General features: G+C 38.7%; 1 protein-coding gene across 4 annotated transcripts in view; it reads right to left on the bottom strand.

Annotated features, from left to right (window-relative positions):
* The window catches only part of mov10l1 (Mov10 like RNA helicase 1), a 221,507-nt gene that overhangs the window by 7,569 nt on the left and 186,930 nt on the right, over positions 1-27,008 (bottom strand). For 3 of the 4 annotated variants that reach the window (XM_055201125.2, XM_055201124.2, XM_055201123.2), the window contains 3 exons: positions 26,129-26,278; positions 24,664-24,771; positions 14,225-14,365 (listed from right to left, as the gene is read on the bottom strand). In XM_055201125.2, the coding sequence (XP_055057100.2) occupies positions 14,225-14,365; positions 24,664-24,771; positions 26,129-26,278 (399 nt within the window). The remainder of the gene's footprint in view (positions 1-14,224; positions 14,366-24,663; positions 24,772-26,128; positions 26,279-27,008) is intronic. The other variant, XM_073871734.1, reaches the window with a different exon arrangement.

The following is a 27,008-nucleotide window of genomic DNA, read 5'->3' on the forward strand; positions in this document are numbered from 1 at the left end:
GGTGGTGGAACTGGTCTGCTCATTCCAAAAAAACGGAAATTCCAACAGCAAACCCCCTCATGTGACAGCAGCTCTTTCGCAGTGTTAATTTCGTTGAGAAAGACGATGACGAAAAATATTCGTCAACGAACCTTTTTTCATGGACGAAAACTAAATAAAAACTAAATAAAAGTCAGATATGATGACGAAGATTGTAATGAAATATAACTGACACTTGTTAGGGAGGGACGAATGGAGAAGAGATCTAATCGGAGCTACTCATTTTGTGGGACAAGTTGGGAAGAAATCCAATTAGAGCGAATCTTTGAGGGTAGGTTGATCTACGCAGGCAGTAGAGGCATTTTAAAAACCCACTGCAAAGTTCGTTTTCACAACAGGTTGTTTACATTATATTTAGTTGTACAGTCTTTGTCACCCAGCTTTGGCTGATTTTATTTGACTTCGCTTGTTAGCAACATGCTAACGTTTTGCGGTGCACCCGGTCTGAAGACATGTCTCATTAACAACAAAAATGCCAGAGCTAGCGTCTAATCTGGTCACACTTCAAATATGACATGACGACAGCCTGTAAAGACGACTCATCCAGAAATACATGCAAAGGTAAACATGCACGCTAAGGTTATTTCATAAGATAAACCACCGTGTTTTCGCTAAACTTGGAACAACATTGAAACTAAAGGAATACACATCTAAACTCTATTGATTGTCTGAATTAATACTGAGTATAAATATTCAGTGTCCTCAAATTGAATGAAATGTGTTACGTTACTATTATAGTATATGTTGTGGTTTTACATGACTGGACAAAGTGCGTGTGTGTGTGTCTCTGTCTGTGTGTCTGCGCGCGTGTGTATCTGTGTGTGCATGTCATTTAGGGAGAATGCATATCTTTTTTAGGGACCATGTATATTTTTTAGGAAGAGCGGGCCTTATGCTTATTTTATGTGATATTATCTTTTGTGAAAAAGCCACGGTCAGTTTTTTTGAGATTAAGAATAAAATAAAATATGTGTTTTCTATAACAACCATTAAATCTGTCTCTGTATTGCATATTCAAACCTTAATACCATTCCATAACAGACTAAAAAACTTAAGACTAGACTAAGACTAAAACACATATGATAATTCGTCAACTAAAACTAGACTAAGACTAAAATATTTCAGATGACTAAAATAAGACTAAAACTAAATGGTGTGTTATTCAAATGACTAAGACTAAGACTAAATCAGAATTTGCTGCCAAAATTAACACTGCTCGTTCGAGTCACATGTTGTTACTATCATCCACCCTACTAAAATCAATTTTTTAGTTATCTATCGCCCCCCAGGTCAACTTAGACACTTCTTGGAGGAGTTAGGTGTACTTCTGTCTTCATTTCCAGAGGATGGTACTCCTTTAGTAGTTCTCGGTGACTTCAACATCCACCTTGAGAAACCACAGGCAGCTGACTTCAACACTCTGAATGCGTCATTTGACCTCAAGCGAGTCCCTACTTCACTAACACACAGGTCTGTTAATCTTTTAGATATTATCTACACACGCTGCTGTTCCACTTACCACACCCAGGTCACCCCAATACACACATCTGATCACTTCCTCATTACTCTTGAGCTCGACCTAACTCCCCCAGTCACTGCACACGATCCCCCATTTGTCAAGTTCCGGCGCAACCTGCGCACGCTCTCTCCCTCCCGCTTATCCTCTGCAATCGCTTCCACGCTCCCGCTTCCAGCCAACTCTCTCTGTTAGATCCTGACAACGCCACCGACACACTTTGTTCCACTCTCACAACCTGCTTAGACACATTATGCCCTCTGACCGGCCCGACCCTCACCACCTGCCCCTTGGCTTCCTGAGGTTCTCTTTGAGCATCACTCCACACTCAGGGCTGCAGAGAGGAAGTGACGCAGATCGAAAGATCCTTCTGACCTCTGTCTCTATGAGTCTCTTCTTGCCGCCTCCTCCACAGATTTCTCCTCTGCTAAGACCTTATACTACAATTCAAAGATTAACAACTCACCTGACTCTCCCACATCTTCAAGACCTTCTCTACCCTTCATTGTCCCCCTGCCCCCACACCTTCATTCGACTTAACGGCTGATGATTTTGCTTCCTTTTTTGTGAAGAAAACGAATACTGTCAGCAGTCAGTTCTCTGAGCCGCCACTTCTTGCGCATACTCAAACCTCTGAGACATGCTCCCACCCCTCCTTCTCTTTCCTATCTGAAGCGAAGCGGATGTTTCCAAGGTCTAACCATCCAACTACCTGCCCGCTAGATCCCATACCCACCCATCTCCTTCAGGCCATCTCTGGCTGTCAGTTATCACTGCTCTCGCCCACATTATCAATTCATCTCTTTCCACTGGCACCTTCCCGTAGTACTTAAAGAGGCTCGGATAACCCCGCTGCTGAAGAAACACACACTCAATCCTGCTATGCTAGAGAACTACAGACCTGATTCTCTTCTTCCCTTCATTGCCAAGACTCTTGAACATGTGGTGTTCAACCAGCTCTCCTATTTCTTCACACAAAATAACCTCCTGGATAGCAATCAGTCTGGTTTCAAAAACGGTCACTCCACTAAGACTACGCTGCTTTCAGTCATTGAAGCCCTAAGGCAGGCAAGGACAGCCTCCAAATCATGTGTGCTGATCCTACTGGATCTATCTGCTGCTTTTGACACGGTCAATCACTGCATCCTCCTGTCGACCCTCATGGCTATGGGTGTCTCTGACACAGCGCTTCTATGGTTCAAGTCGTACCTCTCAGGTAGGTAATTTCGGTTATCCTGGAGAGGTAACGTTTCCGAACCCCAATGTCTCGATACCGGGGTGCCTCAAGGCTCTGTGCTTGGACCGCTGCTCTTTTCAATATACATGATATCCCTGGGCTCAGTCATTCGAAAACATGGCTTTTCCTACCACTGCTATGCGGACGACACTCAACTTCACTTGTCGTTCCACCCTAATGATCTCACTGTTTCTGCCTGCATCTCAGCATGCCTGAGGGACATCTCACTCTGGATGAAGGATCACCATCTCCAGCTTAACCCCCTGGGGTCCAAAAACGCGGGGCCGCGTTTTGACGTGTTTTTTCCTTATCATGGCAGAATCAACTTAAAATACTCCATCATTAATAATCATACACTTACGTGTTTGACATCATTTGAAACGGTAAAGGGTCTTCTTTAATATGTGTTCATTCACAATAACAACAGATCTTTGTGTTTTTGTCAAATAAAGAAAATAAACAGGGTGTGCATCCAGACATTTCTGTCTCCGCCAGCTGTCTCTCAAAACACGTTACAAAAATCAATTGAAACTCAGCGAATACTCGTCACACAAGCATGATACACACATCCAAAGAAAGCCTGAAATGTCTACTTTTAAACAAGCTAATTATAATCGAAAACAAATATTGCCTGTTTATGTAATCTGCATTGAAGTAAAGAGAGTACCGTTTTTCCTGGCTGACTTCATTATCTTTAATTTGGTCACGCCCACAGCTGTTGACATGGTAATGAAGACACGAGCTGTTCCATAACAAGCAAAGCGTAAAGTTTGATCAGATTTAAAGACTTTTTCCCGCATGTTTGGATTATAAACTTTATTCACACACGTGAGGAATATCTTCATTTATGTCTGGACATTGAGGAAGAGAAACATTTTTCTTTAACATTACCTAAGAAGAACAATGGAAAACGCACTGCTGGATTAGAAGTAAGTAACGTCAACAGTTCATTTATACCATTTATATTTGCTATCATGTAACTTAATATGCTCATGGCTTGTGCAGTTCAGCCTATATCTGTTACATGTTGTACAGTGTTAAGACACAGTTATTCACTTTCGTATCTGTCATGGCAACTTTGAGTAAATGTTGCACTGCGGGATTTGCTGTAAAATGATTCCATATTGTTTACATGCAAGGTAATTCCATACATTGCGCTTTACACGCGACACCGTTTTTATGAGCGCTGCGTTACACGGAGACGCGAGCTCGTGCACATGCGATGTGTTTTTAAGTTCATACGCGCTTACAGAAACACGTTTAAAACAGAAGCTAGACGATAAGGGGATGGGCATCTGAAAACAGTCATCTGAAAACAGCTTTTTATATTAATTGCTGCAGATGTTTATCTGAGATTAAGTTTATGTACAAGATAGTATATGAATGTAACTTAGTATCAGTGACATTTACCCATCAGTTATATAAGTAAGGGTATTTCTGTGGACAATTTATGTTAACAGCTGTTTATAACTCTCTTAGAGGTCTGCATCTCTCTTATCAGTACAAAACTATGAAGTGGAAAAACACTTTTTGGACAAAGTTATATGGTAACATGAGCCACATGAAGTTTACAGCTCTGTTGTGTATCAGTTTCTTAGTTTATACAAAGTTTTTGAATAGGGTTTCTTTCCAAATAAACTTAAAATGTCCTACTAACCATCATTTCTATTTTGATTATATTGTTAACTTAATAAACCTCAAACAAACATGTATACATTTGTCCTCACATTCTTCACTGTAGTTCATTCTCACATTCCTGCCTCTTTATGCAGCTCATTATGCGAGCCTTTGTTTGCTTGCTGTCAATCAATCCTTCTCGCATACGGCCCGTCTAAACAAAAAGTGTCTTACAATTTCTAAATCAATACATTGTTTTATGTGAATAAGTAGGCATGGTGATTGTCACATCATTTTAAAGAAAAAACTCTAGACTACTATATTATGTTTAGGAAAGTCTTGTTAAAACATGTTTAGTATGGGTTTTGTGGACTTAATTTTGCTTTTTTAAAAACCATGCATAAACCTTTTTCTCTGAAAAATACAAACATTTACATACATGTAGCTCATATAATATTTTAGCCCAGTTTGTGCTGAACACAGTGGTATGAGACACTTGCCATTATTATGTTTTAAAGCAAAAAAGACCAAATGTAAGAGCATGTCAGAACCTCTGAGAGTGTCCCAAAATGGTCGGACCCCAGATGGTTAACCTTGCGAAGACAGAACTGCTTGTCATATCATCTGAACCAAAGATTCAGCACAAGCTCTCCATTCAGCTAGGTTCCTCGACCATCACGCCTTCCAGGACGGCCTTTCCTAAATGAGCACACTATGCAGGTCCTAGTCCAAGCTTTTGTCCTGTCCAGGCTGGACTACTGCAATGCGCTACTGGCAGGGCTTCCAGCCTGCACGACCAAACCCCTACAGATGATTCAGAACGCAGCGGCAAGAGTGGTCTTCAATGAGACAAAGAAGGGGCACGTCACTCCTCTCTTTGTCAAGTTACACTGGCTTCCTAGCAGCTCGCATCAAATTTAAGGCTCTGCTCCTGGCCTTTAAAACCACCACTGGGTCAGCACCCCCTTACCTTCATTTACTTATACCCCTTTATGTACCCCCCCGAACCCTGCGCTCTGCCACCGAGCAACGGCTTGTGGTGCCATCTCAAAAAGGGAAAAAACACTAGCGCGTACCTTCTCAGGAGCTGTTCCACAACTGTGGAATGATCTGCCAGTCGTGATACGATCTGCTGACACTGTAGCTGTCTTTAAGACTCGGCTAAAAACCCATCTCTTCCGCCAATACTTTACTTCATAATAAAAGACTTACTATCTTTCTCTATTTTCCTTTCTCTTTATCTGTACATTTCATAAAAAAATAAGTAACCAACCCTCGTCTATGTATACTGTGTTGGACTTGATCAGACTATTTCCAGTGCAAATTGCTGTTCTTCAGAGGTGGAAAGTAACAAATTACATTTACTCACGTTACTGTAATTGAGTAGTTTTTTGTGTACTTTTACTTTGAGTAGTTTTTAAAATCTTTACTTTTACTTAAGTATGCTTTGTTTAAAGTATTGTACTTCCCTACATTTTAAATCATATCCGTTACTGAGCAAAAAAAGCAAGGTGACAAAGACGCCCCACGGATGATTGATTGATGGACGGGGGAACGCGCAAAAAGAACCATGGAGACGGACGAGACAGGCGCACGCTAATGCAGAACCTAAATTCAATTCTCATTAAAGAAACCCCTGGCCATATTTAAGCAACCATTTCCACTGACGCGAAATGATTGTTTCACTCCCATGAAAGGTAGGTTCATGCTCTTGAGTACGGAATTGCCGCCCGAGTTTTTACCGCTCATTTGCACAACGCGTTTTTAATACCATGCGCATTATCTTCCGAGGTCTAGCAGTTTCGTGTCAAGTCAAACAACGTCCTTGAGAATGCGCAGGTCATTAGACTATGAGTAACTAGTTTGAGATTTATATTCCCTTGTCGTTTTTGAACTATACTAGAATCCTCCACCTCTCCCTGCTGTAAAAAAAGTAACTTTTTCTCTGAGTAAAGTTAAAATGACTTACTTTTTACTTTTACTTGAGTAGATTAGTAAAATGAGCCCACCCCCAAGTCTCTATCACATTGTGGTGCAAAGATATCCATCTGGGCATTTTATAATTATATAGCCCGCTAGCATCAACAAACGCTGCCGACTGAAGCTAGCATTTTCCGATCTAATGGCGGATTCATCTGATATATGTGACCCGTCACGGAAACCAGGGACACAAGTCGGCAGCACAAAGTTCGAGATAAATGAGAAACAAAGTTTTTTTTTTCAAAATTTGTGATTTTCGTTTTATTGCAGAATCTGTTAGTTGAGATCACGAAGAAGCCTCTCCATGTTTGAGATAGCAGTTTTTCTATATTTAAAAGCGTACATTTTGCGGTTAAAATAGGCTTGTTTTCCGGAGATTCTAGCGTGCAGCGGGGGGCGTCATTGTCTGTGTGTATATTTACATACTGTATAAGCTTGTGTTTTCGCCTCCGCCCCCAAAGGGAACAGCGTGACTACTGAATAAGGATAGTTCGCCCAAAACTGAAAATAATGTCATTAATGACTTACCCTTATGTTGTTCTAAACTCTGAAGACCTCCGTTCATCTTCGGAACACAGTTTAAGATGTTTTAACATTAGATTTAGTCCGAGAGCTTTCTGTCTCCTCCATTGAAAATCTATGTACGGTTTCCATGTCCAGAAAGGTAATAAAAACATTATCAAAGTAGTCCATGTGACATCAGTGGGTCATTAAAGTTGTGTTGATGCATCGAAAATACAGTTTGGTCCAAAAATAGCAAGAATTACGACTTTATGCAGCATTGTCTTCTCTTCCGGCTCGAGCGTGAAGTCACGTGACTGTAGTGACGTGGCTGCTCTGTCCCTAGACATGTTTGCTGAGTTTTATTTATTTTTTTCAAACTTATAGCGTGCGTCTCCCCAGACTGTAAATGAAGCTCGGGCGCACAAAACAAAAGAAATATAAAAGAAGCTGGGGCGGAACAAACAACAGTCAACCGCATATACGTCAGCCGCGTCACTGACTTTATGGGGCGCCGCAGTCGGATGACGTCAAAGTACCGCGAGAGCTCTTTAAGAAATCTTACGGAGTAGTTTAATTTCGACTCGCTCTCGCGGTACTCTGACGTCATCCGACTGCGGCGCCCCATAAAGTCAGTGATGCGGCTGACTGTTATTTGTCCAAACACACAGAAGTTACACAGAGATCGTTGTATATAATTGGATACATGTTTTGTCTATCAATATTTTCCATGAAGTCATTGGCTGATGGAGGAACGAGCGAGCGATTGGTAACATCTCTTAAAGACTTCACGTTTTCGACGGTGCTGTTTTTGGATTATCTATTATTTTAAATACAAACTTTGAAGGCGGGTTCATGTGTTTAACGGAACGTAAATACCGGAGTGTAATCTGATATACCCTTACATGTTACATTGTAAATAGTCCTCCGATTGTATATTATATTGTATTACCAGAAGTTCATGCGAAATAGACTATATATCTATATTTCACGGATTATACGCATTTGTGGACAACAATCATTGGATGATTCACACATCTGAAACAGACTGGATTCGACTTGTGATCCCCGCAAAGGTAACGTTAAAAGTCCTGTTTATTTATGCATTTTGTCATTCGGACTTCTGTAATAAAATACTACATATGATGGTAGAACCTCTGTATCTCAAAACGGCTTTACAGGGGGTATGGCTTAGCTAAATGAGATGTAAATGAGCCCTATTGTCTCTCCAGCCAGGGAAAAGGGAAAGTGTTAACTTTTTTCTTTCTCAAATTTCTCAGCATTATCTTTCTTGGATGTGTTACATTCAAATGGCCACAACTTCTCCAAATCTTATCAGATTTCCATGTGTTACACATCGTTGGAAAGCTTAGAATCTGCACTTTCAGAATCTATTAATAACTCAAAATGCCCCAGATCCGACTTGTGTCCCTACTTTCCGTGACTGGTCACATATGCTTTTCTGACCTGTCCTCGCCTGAGCGGGAAGCTGCGGAGGAGTTGATCGGTTTGAGCAGATCCAACCCGAGCTACAGCGCCCACTTCACCATGTCTCCGGACGTCCACAAGCGACCGAGGCATGCAACAAACGAGCGCTCCACGCGATGCAGCTTCACGGACCGTAAACGAGTGAACGGAGACGCCATTGCCCAACATGAAAGCGATCGGGAAGCTGTGGAGGAGCCGCTGCCCGGCCTTCGCAGATTCAGCATGCCCCACATCACCCTGGACCCAGACGTTAGCAGGCGACTGAGGCGTACCACAACCGAACACCCCACGCGATGCAGCTCCGCGGAGCGCGTTCGGGTAAACAAAGACGCCATCGCCCAGCATGAAAGCGGTAAGACTCCGCTTGTTATTGTAACATGTACTACTTGCTACATGTATAGTTTAGCTTCTGCCGTTAGCATAGATGGGTTTACATGCACTAAGTGTATTGAAGTATTAAGATTAACTGAGAAGGTTGCTGAACTAGAATCACGCATCCGAACGCTAGTTGAGGATAGCAAAACCGCTAATGTTACTGTTGTAAATACTGTATCGAGCGAAAAGACTAATGGCTCGGTTCCGACATCAGATGCTAATGTAAACATTACAAATACTGTATCGAGTGCGCATAGTGTTCCGACATCAGATGCTAATGTAAACATTACAAATACGGTATCGAGCGCGCATAGTGTTTATCATAATACACATGGCTCGGTTCCGACATCAGAGTCAAGTCGGCGGTCTAACTGGGTGACTGTCAGGCGGCATAGTCATATACGGCGTCCATCTAAGACCCATAACGTTACGATACTTTCTAACAGATTCGATCCCCTAAGGAATACACTAGCTGAAACACCTGTTAAAAGTGCCCTGGTCATTGGAGATTCTATACTCAGGAACACTAACATTGTGGCACCAAACACCTTAGTCGACTGTATACCGGGAGCCAGAACGTCTGACATTAGATCCAAACTTAAAGTGCTGGCTAATGCTAAACGGAAGTTTTCTAAGATTGTTATTCACGCCGGAACAAATGACATTAGACTCCGACAGTCGGAAATCACCAAAGATACTATTAAAGAGATGTGTGAAATTGCAAAAACAATGTCAGACAATGTAATATGCTCTGGTCCCCTCCCCGCCTACCGGGGAGATGAAACACATAGTAGATTAGTGTCTCTTAATGGCTGGATGTCAAAGTGGTGCCCTCAGCATAATGTAGGGTTTATAGACAATTGGAAGCATTTCTGGGGTAGACCATTCCTCCTAACCCGAGATGGCCTTCATCCGACATCAGAAGGAAGTGCTATACTCACCAGAAATCTGATTAATAGTCTTAATTCTGATATAGTATGACTGTCCAGGCCCAGGTCAGGAAACAGACGGATCAGCTTAACTGTCCGTCTGTTAGCTGGCATGATATGTCAAGATCACATATATCCCAGCACTTCGAGTCGATCTTACCAGAATATCAACACATTTCAACTGTATCTGTTCCCCGAGCAAGCAAATACAGAGCACCGCTTGCCACATCACGTACAAATTTGATCAACATAAAATTAGAAAACAATACATTACAAGATAAACCTCGAATGTTAAAATTCGGCCTTCTTAACATTAGATCGCTTACCAATAAAGAACCTATTGTTAATGAAATAATTCATGACCAAAACTTAGATGCACTCTGTTTAACAGAAACCTGGCTTAAAGCAGATGACTACACTAGTTTAAACGAATCCACCCCACAAGATTATTATTATAAACACGAACCTCGATTAAAGGGGAGAGGGGGTGGTGTAGCTACAATATACAATAACATTTTTAAAGTTAACCAGAAATCTGAACTAAAATTTAACTCATTTGAACTAATGTTATTAAATGTGGAAATAACTGATCGTAACAACAAACAGCTTTCTTTTGTCTTAGCTACAATCTATAGACCTCCGGGCCACCATGCAGATTTCCTTAAAGAAATAGCAAATTTCCTGTCTGAGCTTGTAGTCACTGTAGATAAAGCTCTTATCGTTGGTGATTTTAATATTCATGTGGATAACTCAAAAGATGCATTAGGACATGCATTTATGGATGTTCTAAATTCTCTCGGTATTAAACAAAACGTGTCAGGGCCCACGCATACTCGTAAGCACACATTAGACTTAATTCTGTCACTCGGACTCAATATTAATGACATCGAAATATCACCTCAGAGTGATGCAGTTTCTGACCATTACCTTGTGTCATACACTGTACTTCTAGATAGGATTACTCAACCCACAACATGCTACAGATTAGCCAGAACAATAATTTCCACCACTAAAGATAGATTTATTAGCACTCTTCCAGACCTGTCCCAAATGAAACATGTAGCAGATAACTGTGACAATCTAGATACTGTAATAGAAAACCTGAACAATGTCTGTTCTAACACACTGGATGCCGTTGCTCCCATTCGAAAAAAGAAAATCAAAGAAAAACCGCCAGCTCCATGGTATGATCATCACACCGCAGCTCTTAAAAAGGCAGCTAGAAAAATGGAAAGAAATTATAGAAGCACAAACTTAGAGGTATGGCGTGTAGCATGGAAAGAGAGTGTTAAACACTACAGACAGGCTATAAAAACGGTCATATCTACCTTATCTCAGTACGCTTATTAAAGAAAATCATAATAACCCTTGTTTCCTCTTTAGCACAGTTGCAAAACTGACAAGAAACAAAGAACAAACAGAAACCAATAGTAAACTCCAACACAATAGTAACGATTTCATGAACTTCTTTTCTAACAAAATTACGGCTATTAGGGAAAACATCGTAACTACCCAAGCAGCCATCACTCTACCCATTAGTTCACTAAACACTAGATTACCATATGAACATCTTGATTCATTTAAACCTACTACAATAGATGAGCTCTCTAAACTAGTCACATCATCCAAATCATCGTCCTGTTTATTAGACCCCGTTCCCACAAAACTACTTAAAGAAGTATTCCCTGTAGTGTCAACCCCGGTTCTAAATATCTTTAACTCATCGCTAAAAATAGGATACGTTCCAACAGCTTTCAAGCTAGCAGTTATTAAACCGCTGATTAAAAAACCACAGCTTGATCAGGGAGAGCTTAATAACTTTAGACCAATCTCAAATCTCCCTTTTCTTTCGAAAATATTAGAAAAAGTAGTGGTAAGCCAGTTACGCACATTCTTGACAAATAATAGTACGTATGAAAAGTTCCAATCAGGATTCAGGCCCCACCATAGCACAGAGACAGCGCTGCTTAGAGTTACAAATGACCTCCTGTTAACATCCGATTGTGGTGAAATCTCAATCCTTATATTACCAGACCTTAGCGCAGCCTTTGACACAATAGACCACACAATCTTACTCAATAGACTAGAAAACTATGTTGGTATTAGTGGTCAGGCGTTAGCCTGGTTTAGGTCGTATCTAACCAATCGCTATCACTTTGTTTATGTAAATGAGGAAGAGTCATATCACTCCCTGGTTAAATATGGTGTACCGCAGGGATCAGTTTTAGGCCCTATCCTGTTCTCATTATATATGTTACCTCTAGGAGACATTATCAGGAAACATAACATAAGTTTTCACTGCTATGCGGATGATACCCAGCTTTACATCTCCTCACATCCCAGCGAAACACACACGTTTTCTAAGCTAACAGACTGCATTAGCGATGTTAGTGACTGGATGGCACATAACTTTCTTAAGCTCAACTCCAATAAGACAGAGCTGCTTATTATTGAACCGAATCGCTACAAACATAATATGTCAGATTACAAGTTGCACATAGATGGCTGCACTGTGGTACCATCTTCCTCTGTTAGGAACTTAGGTGTGATGTTCGACAGCAATTTATCCTTCGATAGTCATATCGGCAACGTCTGCCGCACAGCATTCTTCCATCTTAGAAATATCTCAAAAATACGCAATATATTGTCTACATCTGACGCAGAGAAGCTTATCCATGCTTTTATGACCTCTAGAATAGACTATTGTAACTCGCTACTTGGGGGATGCCATGCAAATCAGGTAAACAAGCTGCAGCTAGTTCAAAACGCTTCTGCAAGAGTGCTTACTCGATCTAAGAAGTATGACCACATAAGTCCAATTCTAGCATCTTTACACTGGCTACCAGTTAATTATCGCATACAATTTAAAATATCACTTACCACCTACAAAGCCTTAAATGGCCTAGCACCTTCATATCTTAGAGAATTACTATCAGAATACAATCCATCACGTGCACTGCATTCGCAAAACTCTGGTCTCTTAGTTATCCCTAAAATATCAAAAGTGTCTAAAGGTTGAAGATCCTTTTCCTACTTAGCCCCTAAGCTCTGGAATGATTTACCAACCGTTGTCCGAGAATCAGACACACTAGATACCTTTAAATCTAGACTTAAAACTTTTCTCTTTAACAAGGCATTCACATAACTGTTTTAGTAATGGTACTCATCTCACAATAGATAGCTTGTACAACCTGATTAATAAATAAACTAAATCCTCATTTTCGTCAACATTTCAAAGCATGGTAAATGCTATTAATAAACTTAAGAAAATGTTTAATCTCTCCTTACTTGTTTACATATGTGCAGCAAACCATGAGCCGAGGCATAAACTTTCAAAAACAAATGTCACGTATAAAATAGAAAAGGCTACATATAAGGAAAAGAAACGCTACTTTGTGCACATACAAACCACAATACAAGGCCAAAACTTCAACACTTGACCAATAAAACCCCGAATCGGGCCATTAATTGCCAAGCGCAGAGGAATGATTGAAAATTATGTATGGCATTATGTTTCATGCAATATTTTGCAGTTTTACCATATTTACATTTACGTATTTACAGCAGTAGGCTAGTAACGTTAGACCATGTGACTTACAAGCGAGGAGTATGTCCATAATTCGTTCCAATCCATTCCAATAAAAAATATTTCAGGTCACTTTGCAGTGTCAGTTTGTGTATATATGTTGCTTTAATTGATTGACGCTTTAGAATTCTGCAGTTATAGTTTGTACCTGACTTTACGTCCCGAAGGCAGTCGCTCCACACATCTTCAACAAGTATGTGAAGCATATGACGAAGTACACAGAACAGACGGATGACATCACAGTGGCGCGAGAGCGGTTTGAAAGCAGAGTTTTGATTTACTCTCGTGTTACTTTGATGTCACCTCCCTGTCGGTTTTTGCAGCGCGGCGGCATGAATCAAACAAACCTAATGTCTGGCATACATGTTGGATGACCGCGAACGATGCACCCCCCATACCCAAAAAAATTTTTTCTCATCGAATCTACATGATTCACGTGGGTCATCTGTTTTGGCTTCAAAACGGCGAATTTCGCCGAAAGGTGAGGGATTTTCATGCCTGTATAAGACAGAATAATGATAATAATATTCGAAAGGAATAATAATAGTGATGCTTTGCATAAATGCAAGCACCACTAATAATTAGTTTAAATACAACATCGAATGTTGGCTTTGTCAGGCCAACATAATAAAAATTCATACATAATTCTTGTAAACAATATCATTACGTTTAAAAAGGCCCAGGATAATGCAGAAACATGAATCTAATTTGCAGCAGCAGTCATGTGATTGAGGACGAGCTTTAAACTGTCTATACTGGACACAAGCTGTGCGATAGGATGTGAAAAAAGCAGACAGAACCCACTATAATCAGATATGGTCTACATGGTGTGTGGTGCGTAAGCAATGCCTTAACGGTTTCCCAAATATATGAAAAATATTTAATAAAAACATTGAAAAAAGTATTCATGTGTCTTAGAAATTATCTTGCTAACTTAACAGGTCCTTAATTCTTACCTTGATAAGAACATGTGGATTTCCGATGACAATGAGAAGAGCTTTGGCTCGAGTAATGGCCACGTTGAAACGCTTGGGGTTGGACAAAAACCCCAGCATTCTTTGCAATTCTTCATTCGCCACTGTCTCATTGGAGCGAACCTACAAATTAAAAATACTGAAAATTTTAGTCATAGTTATGTTAGGGTTAAAAAACCTGCCTAAGTTGAGCCAAACACAACTGTCACAGAAAAGGTTCACAGTCTAAATTCAATGTTTTTACAACATGTTATGTTGTAAACAAGTTATCAAATTTTGTGGATTGAACCCATTTAATCATTTTGGGTCCATTCTTTGTACGTTTCTTATTACATCCGAGATCAAATAAGACATCCGAGATGATCAGATCTCGCTAATTTGGATCTCGCTAATTTGGATCTTTGAATGCCCCTGCTGCTGATGATTAGTATGACAAGATTAAATTATCTGAGATCATTGCACATTTGTGTATTGCATGAAAAGGCTATAAATATCGACAGTAGAAACACTGATCAGCAACACTGTGATTGGCCAGTTGTTACAATGGTCAAAGAACACACCCATTTGTTTAACCCCTGCAGTGTGCAAGCTATTGATAAAAGGTTTGTGAACTTTTAATGACGCTAAATTTGTAAACCCAGCTAAAGCCATTTTTGTACATAAAATCACCATAACCCTACATCATAATGCATGATATTCAGTGAAAATATAATCTTGATATCGTTGATTGATATCAGCATTGATCGTTGAATCAATGATTGTTATCAAACTTTGATGCTCCTAAACTACTCTTTTAAAAACAGTTTAATGCAGTTTTGTCCGTTTATAACAGCAACCTAAAAAGCAGAATAAAAAATAGGTGGTGGTCCTCCATCTTTATGTGATGTCCTGGCAGGAGTCTAAACTGATTGCATGTACATGTCATCTCAGAAGGTAGCTGCTCTTTCTTAAATCCACAGGCAAAACAACACTTTAATTGCTCATAAATTAACTTTGAATTGTAGTTTTTACAAGATGGTGTTTCCCCACTTTTGTGCAGTTGTAGATAATACAACAGGACAGTAAAGCAATCCTCTCAGATGACAGTCCTTCAGAGAACCTACCTGCAAGTGCCAAAATAAGTTTACTTCAATTGCATTTCTTATATACTGTAACTGATTTCTGACTGCAACACTATTAGCAGGAGTCTACATTAACTGAAAGTTCTGCATCTGCACAGAAAAGTGTAGTAAAGAAGATAAAGACATGTGAAAAAAACTTGTTTGGTTATTGGCATTTTTTTGTCACAGGAAAGAGACAGGGTAACATCTTAGACAGGCTTAGATACAATAGATAGAATAGATACAAATTACCAAGCAAACATTTCATGCATAACTTTGTACTTGACAATCTAAAGACAAAACTAAAATTGGAGTTGATTCAAAGGAAACTTATTTTACACCGAGTAATTTCTTATTGTAGGTTACATCTAGCACTGCTGGTTAAAGCTGTTTATGTAGATTGCTGTTTTTATAAAGAAAAATTAAAATACATTTTAAATTGTCTTGTCATTTATTTAATAATAATCAAACAACATGTTTCACAAAAACAAGTTGCACAAGTACAGAAAAAGTACATTTTTTATATTATATATTCTTCAAACAAAATCGCTAAAAGATTCAATCTATTTCATTACGTGTTGAATTTGAAAAGCTCTTTATATTGATAGTGCATCTTACACAGATTGTGTTTATTAGAATGGAGAATTCATGACTGCGTCAGACTTTCCTTACTACCTGCGCTTAAAAGTTGCAATCTAATCTTGTTTACGTGAAATAAGCTTGCTCCCGAGCAGGTTTAAGCTTACAAACCTGTTGCAATATAACAGCAACTCTAGGATGAGCTTTGAAGAACCAAATAATCCAAAATCAAGCCAAATTGTCAACAATCAAATCCAGCTAACTGAGTAATCCATGTACGAAAGATGAACCCTGGCACGAGAAACAAATCTTTAGTTGATGTTGCAAAAGAAATGTTATCATTTATACTCTAAAACTTTTCAGATGTCTGATGTTTTAGCATATCTCAGCACAATCCATTGAATCTGATTAGTCCATTAGCATTGCGCTAAAAATACCAAAGAGTTTCATATTTTTCCTATTTAAAACTTGACTCTTCTGTAGTTACATCGTGTGCTAAGACTGACGGAAAATCAAAAGTTGTGATTTTCTAGTCAGATCTGAACTATACTCTCATTCTGACGTGATAATCAAGGATTTTGCTGCTGTAACATGGCTGCAGGAGGCGCAATATTACGCAGCAGCCAAAAATAGTCCCTTTAGTAACTTTCAATGGCAGGGGACCAGTGTTAATTTTGGCAGCAAATTCTGATTTAGTCTTAGTCTTTTGAATAACACACCATTTAGTTTCAGTCTTATTTTAGTCATCTGAAATCTTTTAGTCTCTTTAGTCTAGTTTTAGTCGACTAAATATCATAAGAGTTTAGTCTTAGTCTAGTCTTAAGTTTTTTAGTCACTGGAAGTATTGTCAGTCTGTTATGGAATGGTATTAAGGTTTGAATTATGCAATACAGACACAGATTTAATGGTTGTTATAGAAAACACGTATTTTATTTTATTCTTAATGTCAAAAACACTGACCGTGGCTTTTTCACAAAAGATAATATCACATAAAATAAGCATAAGGCCCGCTCTACCTAAAAAACATATGCATTCTCCCTGAATGACATCCACACACAGACACACACGGGCGCAGACACACAGACAGAGACACACACACATGCACTTTGTCCAGTCATGTAACAGCACAACATCTACTATAATAGTAACGATACACATTTCATTCAATTTGAGGACACTGAATACTTATACTCAGTATTAATTCAGACAATCAATACAGTTCATAGCTGTATTCCTTTAGTTTCTATGTTATTCCAAGTTTAGCGAAAACAGGGTGGTTTATCTCAGTGGTTCACAACCTTTTTCCTTGCCCCCCCCCCATGTACATATTTAGCAATCCGAGACCCCCCATATATATGTGAAGAGTTTCATTGCAAAATGAGATAGCTCCATTTTTAACATTTTTGTCAAAACATTTGTCAAAACATTATTATGTTATCATGTTATTATTTTGTTTTATGGTGCTACTTAGCTGTTATGAAGGTTTAAATTAAAACAAATCAACTGCAGTTGAATTGATATTAATTGGACTGCACAACCAAAAAACAAGATTTCTCAAAAATTAAAAAAACGGAGTTATTTCGTTTTGCAAAGAATCTCTTAATATAAATATGAATGCTATGCATAAAAACCCACACACTTTATATAGTAAGTATTTAATGGCATTTTATTACATGGATACACAGGAAATGTTCATTTCTTCAAATGTTTCTTTTTAGCCGAATATTTTCATTATACTATAAAACGCAGTTGTTTATCTTTTTTTGGGATTTTGTGTATGAACATAGATAGAATACTGAATGTTATGAAATTAATGTTAATTATGAACGTTAGAATGCTGTTTTTAGCCTACTTGCATGCATGAACAGATACTTATTTTTTACAAGGCTAATCATAACGTCAGCATAAACATATAACGCTAATGTCCACCTTTATGGAGCTTTAAATATGACAAAACGATTTGAATTTGAAATCCATAAACTTGAATTATAGACAAGTGTAATTTAATAAAACGGAATAATTTGATGCCGTATTTGTAAAGATTTGTATTTTCAAAGAGTGAATTTACAGTTTTGAAAAATACAGCTTCAGGTTTTCAAGATAAAGAGAAAATTCAAAACACCAAATTCAAATTCAATTTTCTAAAATTCAAGTGCAGAAATTCAGATCGTACAGAAAGTGGGTCATAGGTCAAGCTTCCGGTGTGCACAGGGAAGAGTAGTAGATCTCGGAAAAGTCCAACAGACAGCTACATGCAGACGAATGCTAATATGCTTTGACTTTGATACCCTTCTGCTATCACTCCAGGAAAATTAATTAAGTTTTAAAAGGCATTTGTTCAAATGGATGCATGATTAACACGTTCAGAGGATTTGTCAAGTTCAAAGCGGTTAAAACAGACAGACGCTACTTTATGATAATTCTGCTCTCGCTCTGTAGAATAACGTATTTTTATAAGTTTTGTGCGGATTTGTCATGGTAAAGGCAGTTTATCAACTTCCTACAGACGCTATTGTGCCCCGAAAATTGTCCAGTATTCAACAAAGAAATTATATAAAAGAAATAACAGAATAGCTCAATATAGTTCAAATGGAAATATAGCTCATAATACAAAAATTACATCTCTGCGTGAGATGACACCCCTCCCGTGAGACGGAGTCAAAAATAGTCGATGCACCAGTAAATGAATATGAGGAAAAATTTCCTCATTAAAGTTTACCATGAGAAGTCACACAATACCAGATGTTTCAAAATTTCTTAGTGTTTTTAGTGTGAATGGCTTCGTTAGCTGATCCGTGGTGTTGAACTCAAGCCCATCATGCGTTAAATTATCAGCTCTGCGTATTTATGACCCTGAACTAATTTGCGCTGCCCTAGTAGATTGCGTTGGTCATTATGAAATTCAGCTGTTGTGCCTGTGTTATTTAATTTGCAGGTTTTTTGTTAATAACCCGCAGAAATTACCTCTCCCATCGGTGCATTTCTGTAATTGGTATGCTGTAAATTCTGTAATCTAAAGTGTTACCCTGTTTTTTACTGAAATTAATTGAATACTGTTTTACTGAGTAAGAGCACCACCTGGTGGATAATAGGCAGAAGCGTTTTTCTCTTAATTAACGAGATAACTCATCAATGGTGGAAAAAAAAGAGTTAAATGCGACAAATCCTCTAAACGTGTTAATCATGCATATAAAGAGATCCATTTGAACAAATGCCTTTTAAAACTTAATTAATTTTCCTGGAGTGATAGCAGAAGGGTATCAAAGTCAAAGCATATTAGCATTTGTCTGCATGTAGCTGTCTGTTGGACTTTTCCGAGATCTACTACTCTTCCCTGTGCACACCGGAAGCTTGACCTATGACCCACTTTCTGTACGATCTGAATTTTTGCGCTTTGAATTTTAGAAATTTGAATTTGGTGTTTTGAATTTTCTCTTTATCTTGAAAACCTAAAGCTGTATTTTTCAAAACTTTAAATTCACTCTTTGAAAATACAAATCTTTACAAATACGACATCAAATTATTCAGTTTTATTAAATTACACTTGTCTATAATTCAAGTTTATGGATTTCAAATTCAAATCGTTTTATCATATTCAAAACTGCAAATTCACTCCCCGAAAATACATATCTCCACAAATACGGCATCAAATTATTCCGTTTTATTAAATTACACTTGTCTATAATTCAAGTTTATGGATTTCAAATTCAAATCGTTTTGTCATATTCAAAACTGTAAATTCACTCTTTGAAAATACAAATCTTTACAAATACGGCATCAAATTATTCAGTTTTATTAAATTACACTTGTCTATAATTCAAGTTTATGGATTTCAAATTCAAATCGTTTTGTCATATTTAAAGCTCCATACACCTAGGGCTTGCATGCCTTTGACTAGTGATGGAATGTCAGGTGTAATGCCGGTGACAGCCAGTCTAAAATCGCTGTGTACTTCGAGTCTGTTGCGTGACTTTGTTTTTATAGCCACAAGGGTACTGAAGGCTGTCTCGGAGAGGTAGGTGGTACTGAAAGGAAGAATGATCTTTGTTATGGCATAGTTTGCGAGTTTAGGTGCGACAACAGGTCCCCTGGCTATCCAAAGCCTTTTGAAACCATTCTCCTGGAAGTACTTTTTTGACAGAGAATCAGTTTGTAGTTCAGCGAGCTCATCTTCACAGCCAAGGTATTCCACATCTTCAAGCCTGGATATGAAGGGATCCATAACCCACGACTCCTTGGATAACGCGTCAACATCCGCAAAGCGGGACTTTAATTCCTCCTGTAGCGCAGTCATGTGACGGCGATGTATCATACAATGAAAAATAACACAGTCTGGAGCCTTTTCCATCAAACGGCTGTTAAATCCCTTATTTCTACCCATCATCGCGGCAGCTCCATCCGTGCAGCAAGCGACAATATTTGTGTAGGGCAGAGTGTGAGGTAAGAATCAACAGCCATAAACATATCCTCACCTGTAGTTGTTGTGGGTAAATTGGCAGACATAAGAATGTCCCGTTTCAACTCATCTCCGTCCACATACTGTACATATACGATAAGCACAGACTCTCCCGCAACTGTGGTCGATTCATCCAGCTGTATAGCAAATTTGACTTCTCTAAGTTTTTCGTGCAACTGTTTTTTGCAGTTTTCTGCCATTTTATCAATTCTGTCTTTAACAGTGTTGTTAGAAAGTGGGACCGATTTAACTTTTTCAACAGCTTGCGGGCCACATATTCCCTCCACTATTTTTATGCAGGCGGGTTTGATTAACTCCTCTCCAATATTATGCGTTTTTTTGCCTAGGCAAACAACAGCGAACACTCAAAGGAAACTTTAGTTGCCTTCTGTAAATGGGTGGTGTATCGCGATCGGTCGGTTCGTAATATCGTTACACCCCTAGTTGTTATATAAATCAACTATTTTAAAAGGACTTTGTTGTTATTTATTCTTTGCAGAGTTTACCGGAAGTTACAAGATGACCACGAAAGCAGCGTGTTTATGTTGTTACTGCTGAAACGGTCTATAGGCATGTAAATCATTTGTCTCAGCACAGTTCATGACCATACATGATGAAGTTTCGCATATGCAAGTTTGGAGAAGATCCAGGATCAAATTCAACCAAATCTAATAATATTACTCTCATGTCAAAATGGGAAATCATTTGTTATGACCAATTTTGTACATTTGTTATATATTTTGCCACTAAAGGGCACAGACTAAAAACTCTACAGGTCCTCTTCGAATATGATGCTGAAACACAAGCAAAGTTTCGTAGTGATACATAATTGCATTCATGAAATAAAACTGGTCTGAAAATACTTAAAGATTCATCACACCCTGCTAACTCCCTTTTTATTCCTTTACCATCAGGTAGAAGGTTAAAAAGTATAAGAACTAGAACCACTCGTTTTGCCAACAGTACTTACCCACAGGCTGTGAGGGCCCTCAACTCACAACAGCACTAACTTTATGTATTCAGACATAGCTTTGTACTTAAATTTGTTTTATTACTATTTATTGGTAAGAATTTAAGTATTTGTTTTCTTTTTAAATTGTATGTTTTTATTGTATATGTTATGTTGTATTGTCTTGTGTGAGCCAATTCACCAAAATGAATCCCAGGCGATGTAGGTCGCTCTGGCAAAAATAAAGAACTTGAACTTGCGTTTTATGATTATAGTCAAAATGGGCGATGCTAAAAATGGCAAACCAACGAAAACCGTTAGACTCACCAAGCCTCGGGGAATTTAATAAGACCACTGTCATAATTTTTGACCATAACTCGCAAAAGTTATAAGCAAAAATAGATGTTTTTCATATATTAGCATCACTAGCTGGCACTGTGATAAAACTGTGCATGCAACCTCAGGTCATGACTGTGATTACATGCAGCAAGTTTCATGTCAATACAATTCAGTTTTGCAAACATACAGCTGTATGACGAGTTGGGTTGTTTGCCTTTTTTCTGCGTCCTCAGACTGTGCCCATACAGCATGTCAAGCGTGAGTTTTAAGAATGTATGTATAAAAACATTTTTCTTTGCATTTTTCGACCACTTAAAGGTAGGATAACACATTTTGAAAAATGCTAACGGTAGCCGCCTAGCAATGAAATCCCGATCCCACCCTCAAGTCAAATCGCCATCCAAAGTCACGCCTCTTTCAAAACACATGAACACGCACAGATCAGACGGTCACATCTCATGTCTCATTCAGCAGTGAGAAAACTTTGCAGAACAAAGTCGAATAACACTTCCAAAATAACCAAACAACTGGTTTACATCAGAATTTTGGTTTTTGCTCTTGCTGATCCAGGCAGTTTTTGCTGTTGTTGTTATAAAAGATGCCTTTAGTTTTGTGCCTCCTGTGTAGGTTGTCAATTCAGCAGAAAAGTTTGCTGTTCTCACTGTTTACAGACAGGAGGTGAGCGCACGTGAACGCGCCGATGACGTATGGTGTCTGCGTGGACTCGCTGCGCGGTTGGCATTCAAATTACGCTTATGTATGAGGGACAAAAATGGAAGCGTCCGTTTGGACCGAAATCTATGATTTGTTGAACATTTTTTGGTCCTACGCCTTTCACAGATTACATAAATTTCTACAAATACATTTAAACAACTTAACACAGTGTTTGCTATCAGGATGTGAGGAGACTTTTAACCAGCATAACAAAAAAATTTTCAGGATCAAATCTGTTACCCTACCTTTAAAAATCTTGATAATTTGGCATACAGTAAAGTAGCATTGATTTAGTGTTTCATGGTGGTTTCATGATGATCAGAGTAACGATCCCGAGTTTTTTAAGCCCTATATCGCGACACTTGACTAACCGTAAGGTGAACCCTGACATGTGTCAAACACAGCCAAAGTTACAGGCATTTAAAACAATTGTCTAACCACTAGCTGGTGCTGTTACAAAACTGCATGCACCCTCAGTTTATGAGGGCGATCAAAGGTACCAAGGGGTGTCCAAATACGCTTAAGTTTTGCGAAGAAATGGTCTCAAATCCGTTTTTGTGCGGTTTAATTCGTTGACGTGGTATATGACAATGAATTGCTATATCAAAAATAACAACAACTTTTTATCTCGAGTGTCTCTATATGCCACATACCAAATTCCATACCATTCAGACAAACGCTGTATGAATGCCGGAAAAATCTTCATAACAGAAAATGACATCAAATGGATCAATCACCTAATCAAATTGTCGTGAGCCAAGGATTCAGAGGAAAAAATAATTTTGTTTATAGGTCTTATGTATTTATAGTTAAGCAAATCTTTGGTGTGGTAACTATTTAGACCAGGAGGCTCCAACCTTTTTGTGAGCAAAGGCTACCACAATGAAAAAAACAATCTGGAGGGCTAAAACAATCTGGAGGGCTACTTTTTATATAATCTACTCAAAACTTTTTTAACTTGTTGATTTGATTTGATTTTACTTGTTGATATGTTTTATAAGCCAAGCTAATATAAAAATAATTAATAAATAGATATAAAACCATCAGACACTAGATGGTTAACCTTTGCAATAGCATAACACAAGCATTTAAAAGCACACCTGGTACAAAGAAATGTCACCATATGTTTTTGTAACAAGTATAAAAAACCGATTGCTCTTGTGGATATAAATTCTGTTAACCTTAATGTTGTATTCAGCATTTCTAATCTTATCTAAACACTTCATATTTTCGCCAGGGAGAAGTTGATACACACTGCCTCTTTCACTAAAGTCAAAGAGTTTTAACGCGTCACCTGCCGCTGGTGAAAGTCTATGATTGTAATAGCACTTAGTTGTAAAGAGCATGCACATTGACACAACCAATATGGTGGTAAACACGAAGAAGGATTATTATGGTTGAGTACCATCTGTAGTTCAAAGGCAAGAACTGTTACCCATAGTCTTGGCTAAAGTAAATACACAACAGAGCGGGATAACGGCCCGGGGTTACTTATGGCGCTTTTCCATTGCATAGTACCCCATGGTTTGGTTTAGTTTGGGTCGGGTCAGCTTACTTTTGGGAGCTTTTCCATTAGGTGCAGTACGTAGTACCCAATACTTTTTTTTCGTACCACCTCGGTTGGGGTTCCAAGCGACCCGAGCTGATACCAAATGTGACGCGAAAACACTGTAGATCACTGATTGGTCTGAGAGAAGCGTCATCGCTATAATGTAAAAGATTAGCTTTAGCTTACTGCTAGCTAGCGCTGTCTCGAGCAAACATGTTGTTATCCGTGTTCTGCTATAAGTTTCCAAACACCCTTTTAGCGATTGCAACTTCAGTGAGGTTCAGCAGAGCGCCGTCGACTGACGCTACGGTCGGGTGTTTGAACAGAAACTGTCATGTGATACAGAGGTAGTTATAAACGCGATGTGCAAACATCTATTTGTGGTGGCCAATTTAATTTTGTGGCGGACTAAGAAATAAATAAATATATGGGAATGAACAACAACGCTCTCACTTGCATGATGTCACAGCAGTAGGCAACGTACATACCTATACGACACACCTATAATCCCTTCCACTGCAAAGTGATACTAAACTCGATGGAAAAGCTAACCACGCCAAAGTGAGGTGAGCTGACCCGACCCAAACTAAACTAAACCGTGGTGTACTATGCAATGGAAAAGCGCCATTAGCTTGATGTTGAATGAGTCACTCCAGAAATTCATCTTTTCATAGACATGACAGTCATTTGTAAGTATTCAATTCCTATGTAATTACTAGAATTACGCTTTGTTACCGTTGAGAGGATGATGATCAGGAACTCCTGACCCTGGAACTCCTCCACTGAGCCCACTTTCACCTCCGATAGCCCCACCCTGTGGAGCAGCACACGCATCTTTTCCACCTGACAACACAGACACGCAGAAAGCTGTATAAAAATACTAATTTTGACAGTTACAAAAAATAAATGATGAAATAGTTCTGGTACTGGATGCTGAGCTTCCTTGCTTTGGAAGTTGTGGAATTGTTTTTTTTTTTGTTGCAAAGCAATTTTAGTTTTATTGCTAAGTATGATATTACACTTTAAATGTAGTAAAGAACAAATACTCGAAGAATGTACTACTTTACTCCTTTATACCCCTTGAGTAAAACTAGTAAAATCTTGCAGGTTACTAGTAAAAAACTAGTAAAATCTTTATCAAGCAAGTGTTTGTAATCGTTTGTCAAACAAGTAGGAATTAGCATTTAGCTAACTGGCAAGCGGACACATTGAACGCTGTCCTTTGTTTTCATCTTTACTACAACATAAAAAGCAACCCAACATGACCTCACCTCTTTTGCTGTGTGTTATCGGGGTAGGGTTTGTGATGCCACTAACCCATATGGTTGCCACCCGTCCCATGAAATACGGAATCGTCCTGTATTTACAGATAAAATGACGCATCTCGTATCAAATCATTCCGGGACGCGATTTGTCCCGTATTTTACGGGTCAACTTTATGGTCAACTAGCTGAAATGCGTGTTTCTCAAAGTGAATGTGTCAGACTTGAGGGCCCTGTATATATATTTTTCCCAATATACTTTTCTGAGTATCAAAGAATTTGTTTAATTTATATTTACAAATTATGGATCTGTTAATTTAATAAGTTAATCAAATATGGTTCACATCTCAAGTTCCTCCAAAAGCTTATATTTTGTGGTCTCAGTCACACTTTATTGATCAATGTTTATTATTGCCATAGCTGTGTATTCAATATGACCACTTAAGTTGTGATGGTGAGAGACAAATAGCAGATATCTTATTATTACGTCCATTGGTATCAATCTTAATATTTTTATGAAAACGTGTTTTAAGTTACACCACTGGCACGCCATCAAGACTGTGGTCATCGTGGCACTGAGGTGTGTGGCCCCCGCTGCGGCAGGCGTTCCTTATTTTTCTGTATTTAAGGTGGCAACCCTACTAAGCCAGGAAGAAGCTCACTTTTAGCCGTTATTCAGCCGTTCGTTTGTAGTTTATGAGAAGTGATTTCTGTTAAAGCAAATATCTCCCATTGCATTGAACTTTGAACGTTTTCACTTTGCTTTTAACACAAAGTGGGTTCACACAGGGCACCATACAAGATAAAAAAGCCAATGTCCAACAGTGCATTTGAGTGCAGGCTAAAGTAAAACTGAACAGAATATGTCAAATGATCATCCAAACCAAGTGGGGTGTCCTGTTTATATATACATCTCATTTAGCTGTTTAAAGACTCACCTGTTTCTTATAGGGGGTAATGATGCCAATGTCTGTGGCTGGTATGGGGTTGTAGAGTCTCTTTGCTAGCTGGCAACAGTACATCATCACTTGCACAGCCTCAGCAGGATTAAACCATGATGGATTGCTGCCCTCTCTCATCTCCGTTCCCTTCATGTCATTCAACAAATTCAAGAGAATAAGAAATACTGCTCAACCAAAATTGGGTTTTAATGGCCAGGAAGAAAGCATTGTGGCCAATTGGCCAAATTAAGGCAGAAAAACTGAAATTACAACAGAGGTTTATGAGAGACATACAGAAATAAAAACAGAAGTTTATGAGAGACATACAGAAAACTGGTGAAACTAAAGTAACATTTTATCTGCATTACATTGCACTTACAGTAGCTTTTTTACACCACTGGAGCTACAGCTGGGTTGTGGATCTGACACATCACGGTAATAAAACATCAAGTTGTGTTAAAACAAATGATTTTGTCTGTCAGATGCTGACTGGCTTTACATCTGAGTGGAATAAGGAACAAAGTGCTTGATGCCGATATTGTGGCAGAACATAAACGTTTATCCTCTTGGTAAGTCTAAGGTCACGCACCACTTCCAGGTTCAAGCATTCACAGATGCCATTGGGAAATAACTTTTTTTATATACCATAAAATCATAATGTATTGGTGCTTTTCCATTGCATAGTACCCACGGGTCAGGTACATAGTACCCAATCCTTAGTAGTAGTAGTGCCACCTTGGTTGAGCAAGCTGAGCTGATCAACACTGTAGATCACTGATTGGTCTGAGAGAATCTTCAATACCAGCGTCATCGATAAATGCAAGATTAGCTTAACTTTTGTGCTTGCATCTGAAGCAAACCTGTTGTAATCTGTGCT

Source organism: Misgurnus anguillicaudatus, chromosome 2 (genome assembly GCF_027580225.2).
Source record: "Misgurnus anguillicaudatus chromosome 2, ASM2758022v2, whole genome shotgun sequence".
In the NCBI taxonomy this organism is placed as follows: Eukaryota; Metazoa; Chordata; class Actinopteri; order Cypriniformes; family Cobitidae; genus Misgurnus; species Misgurnus anguillicaudatus.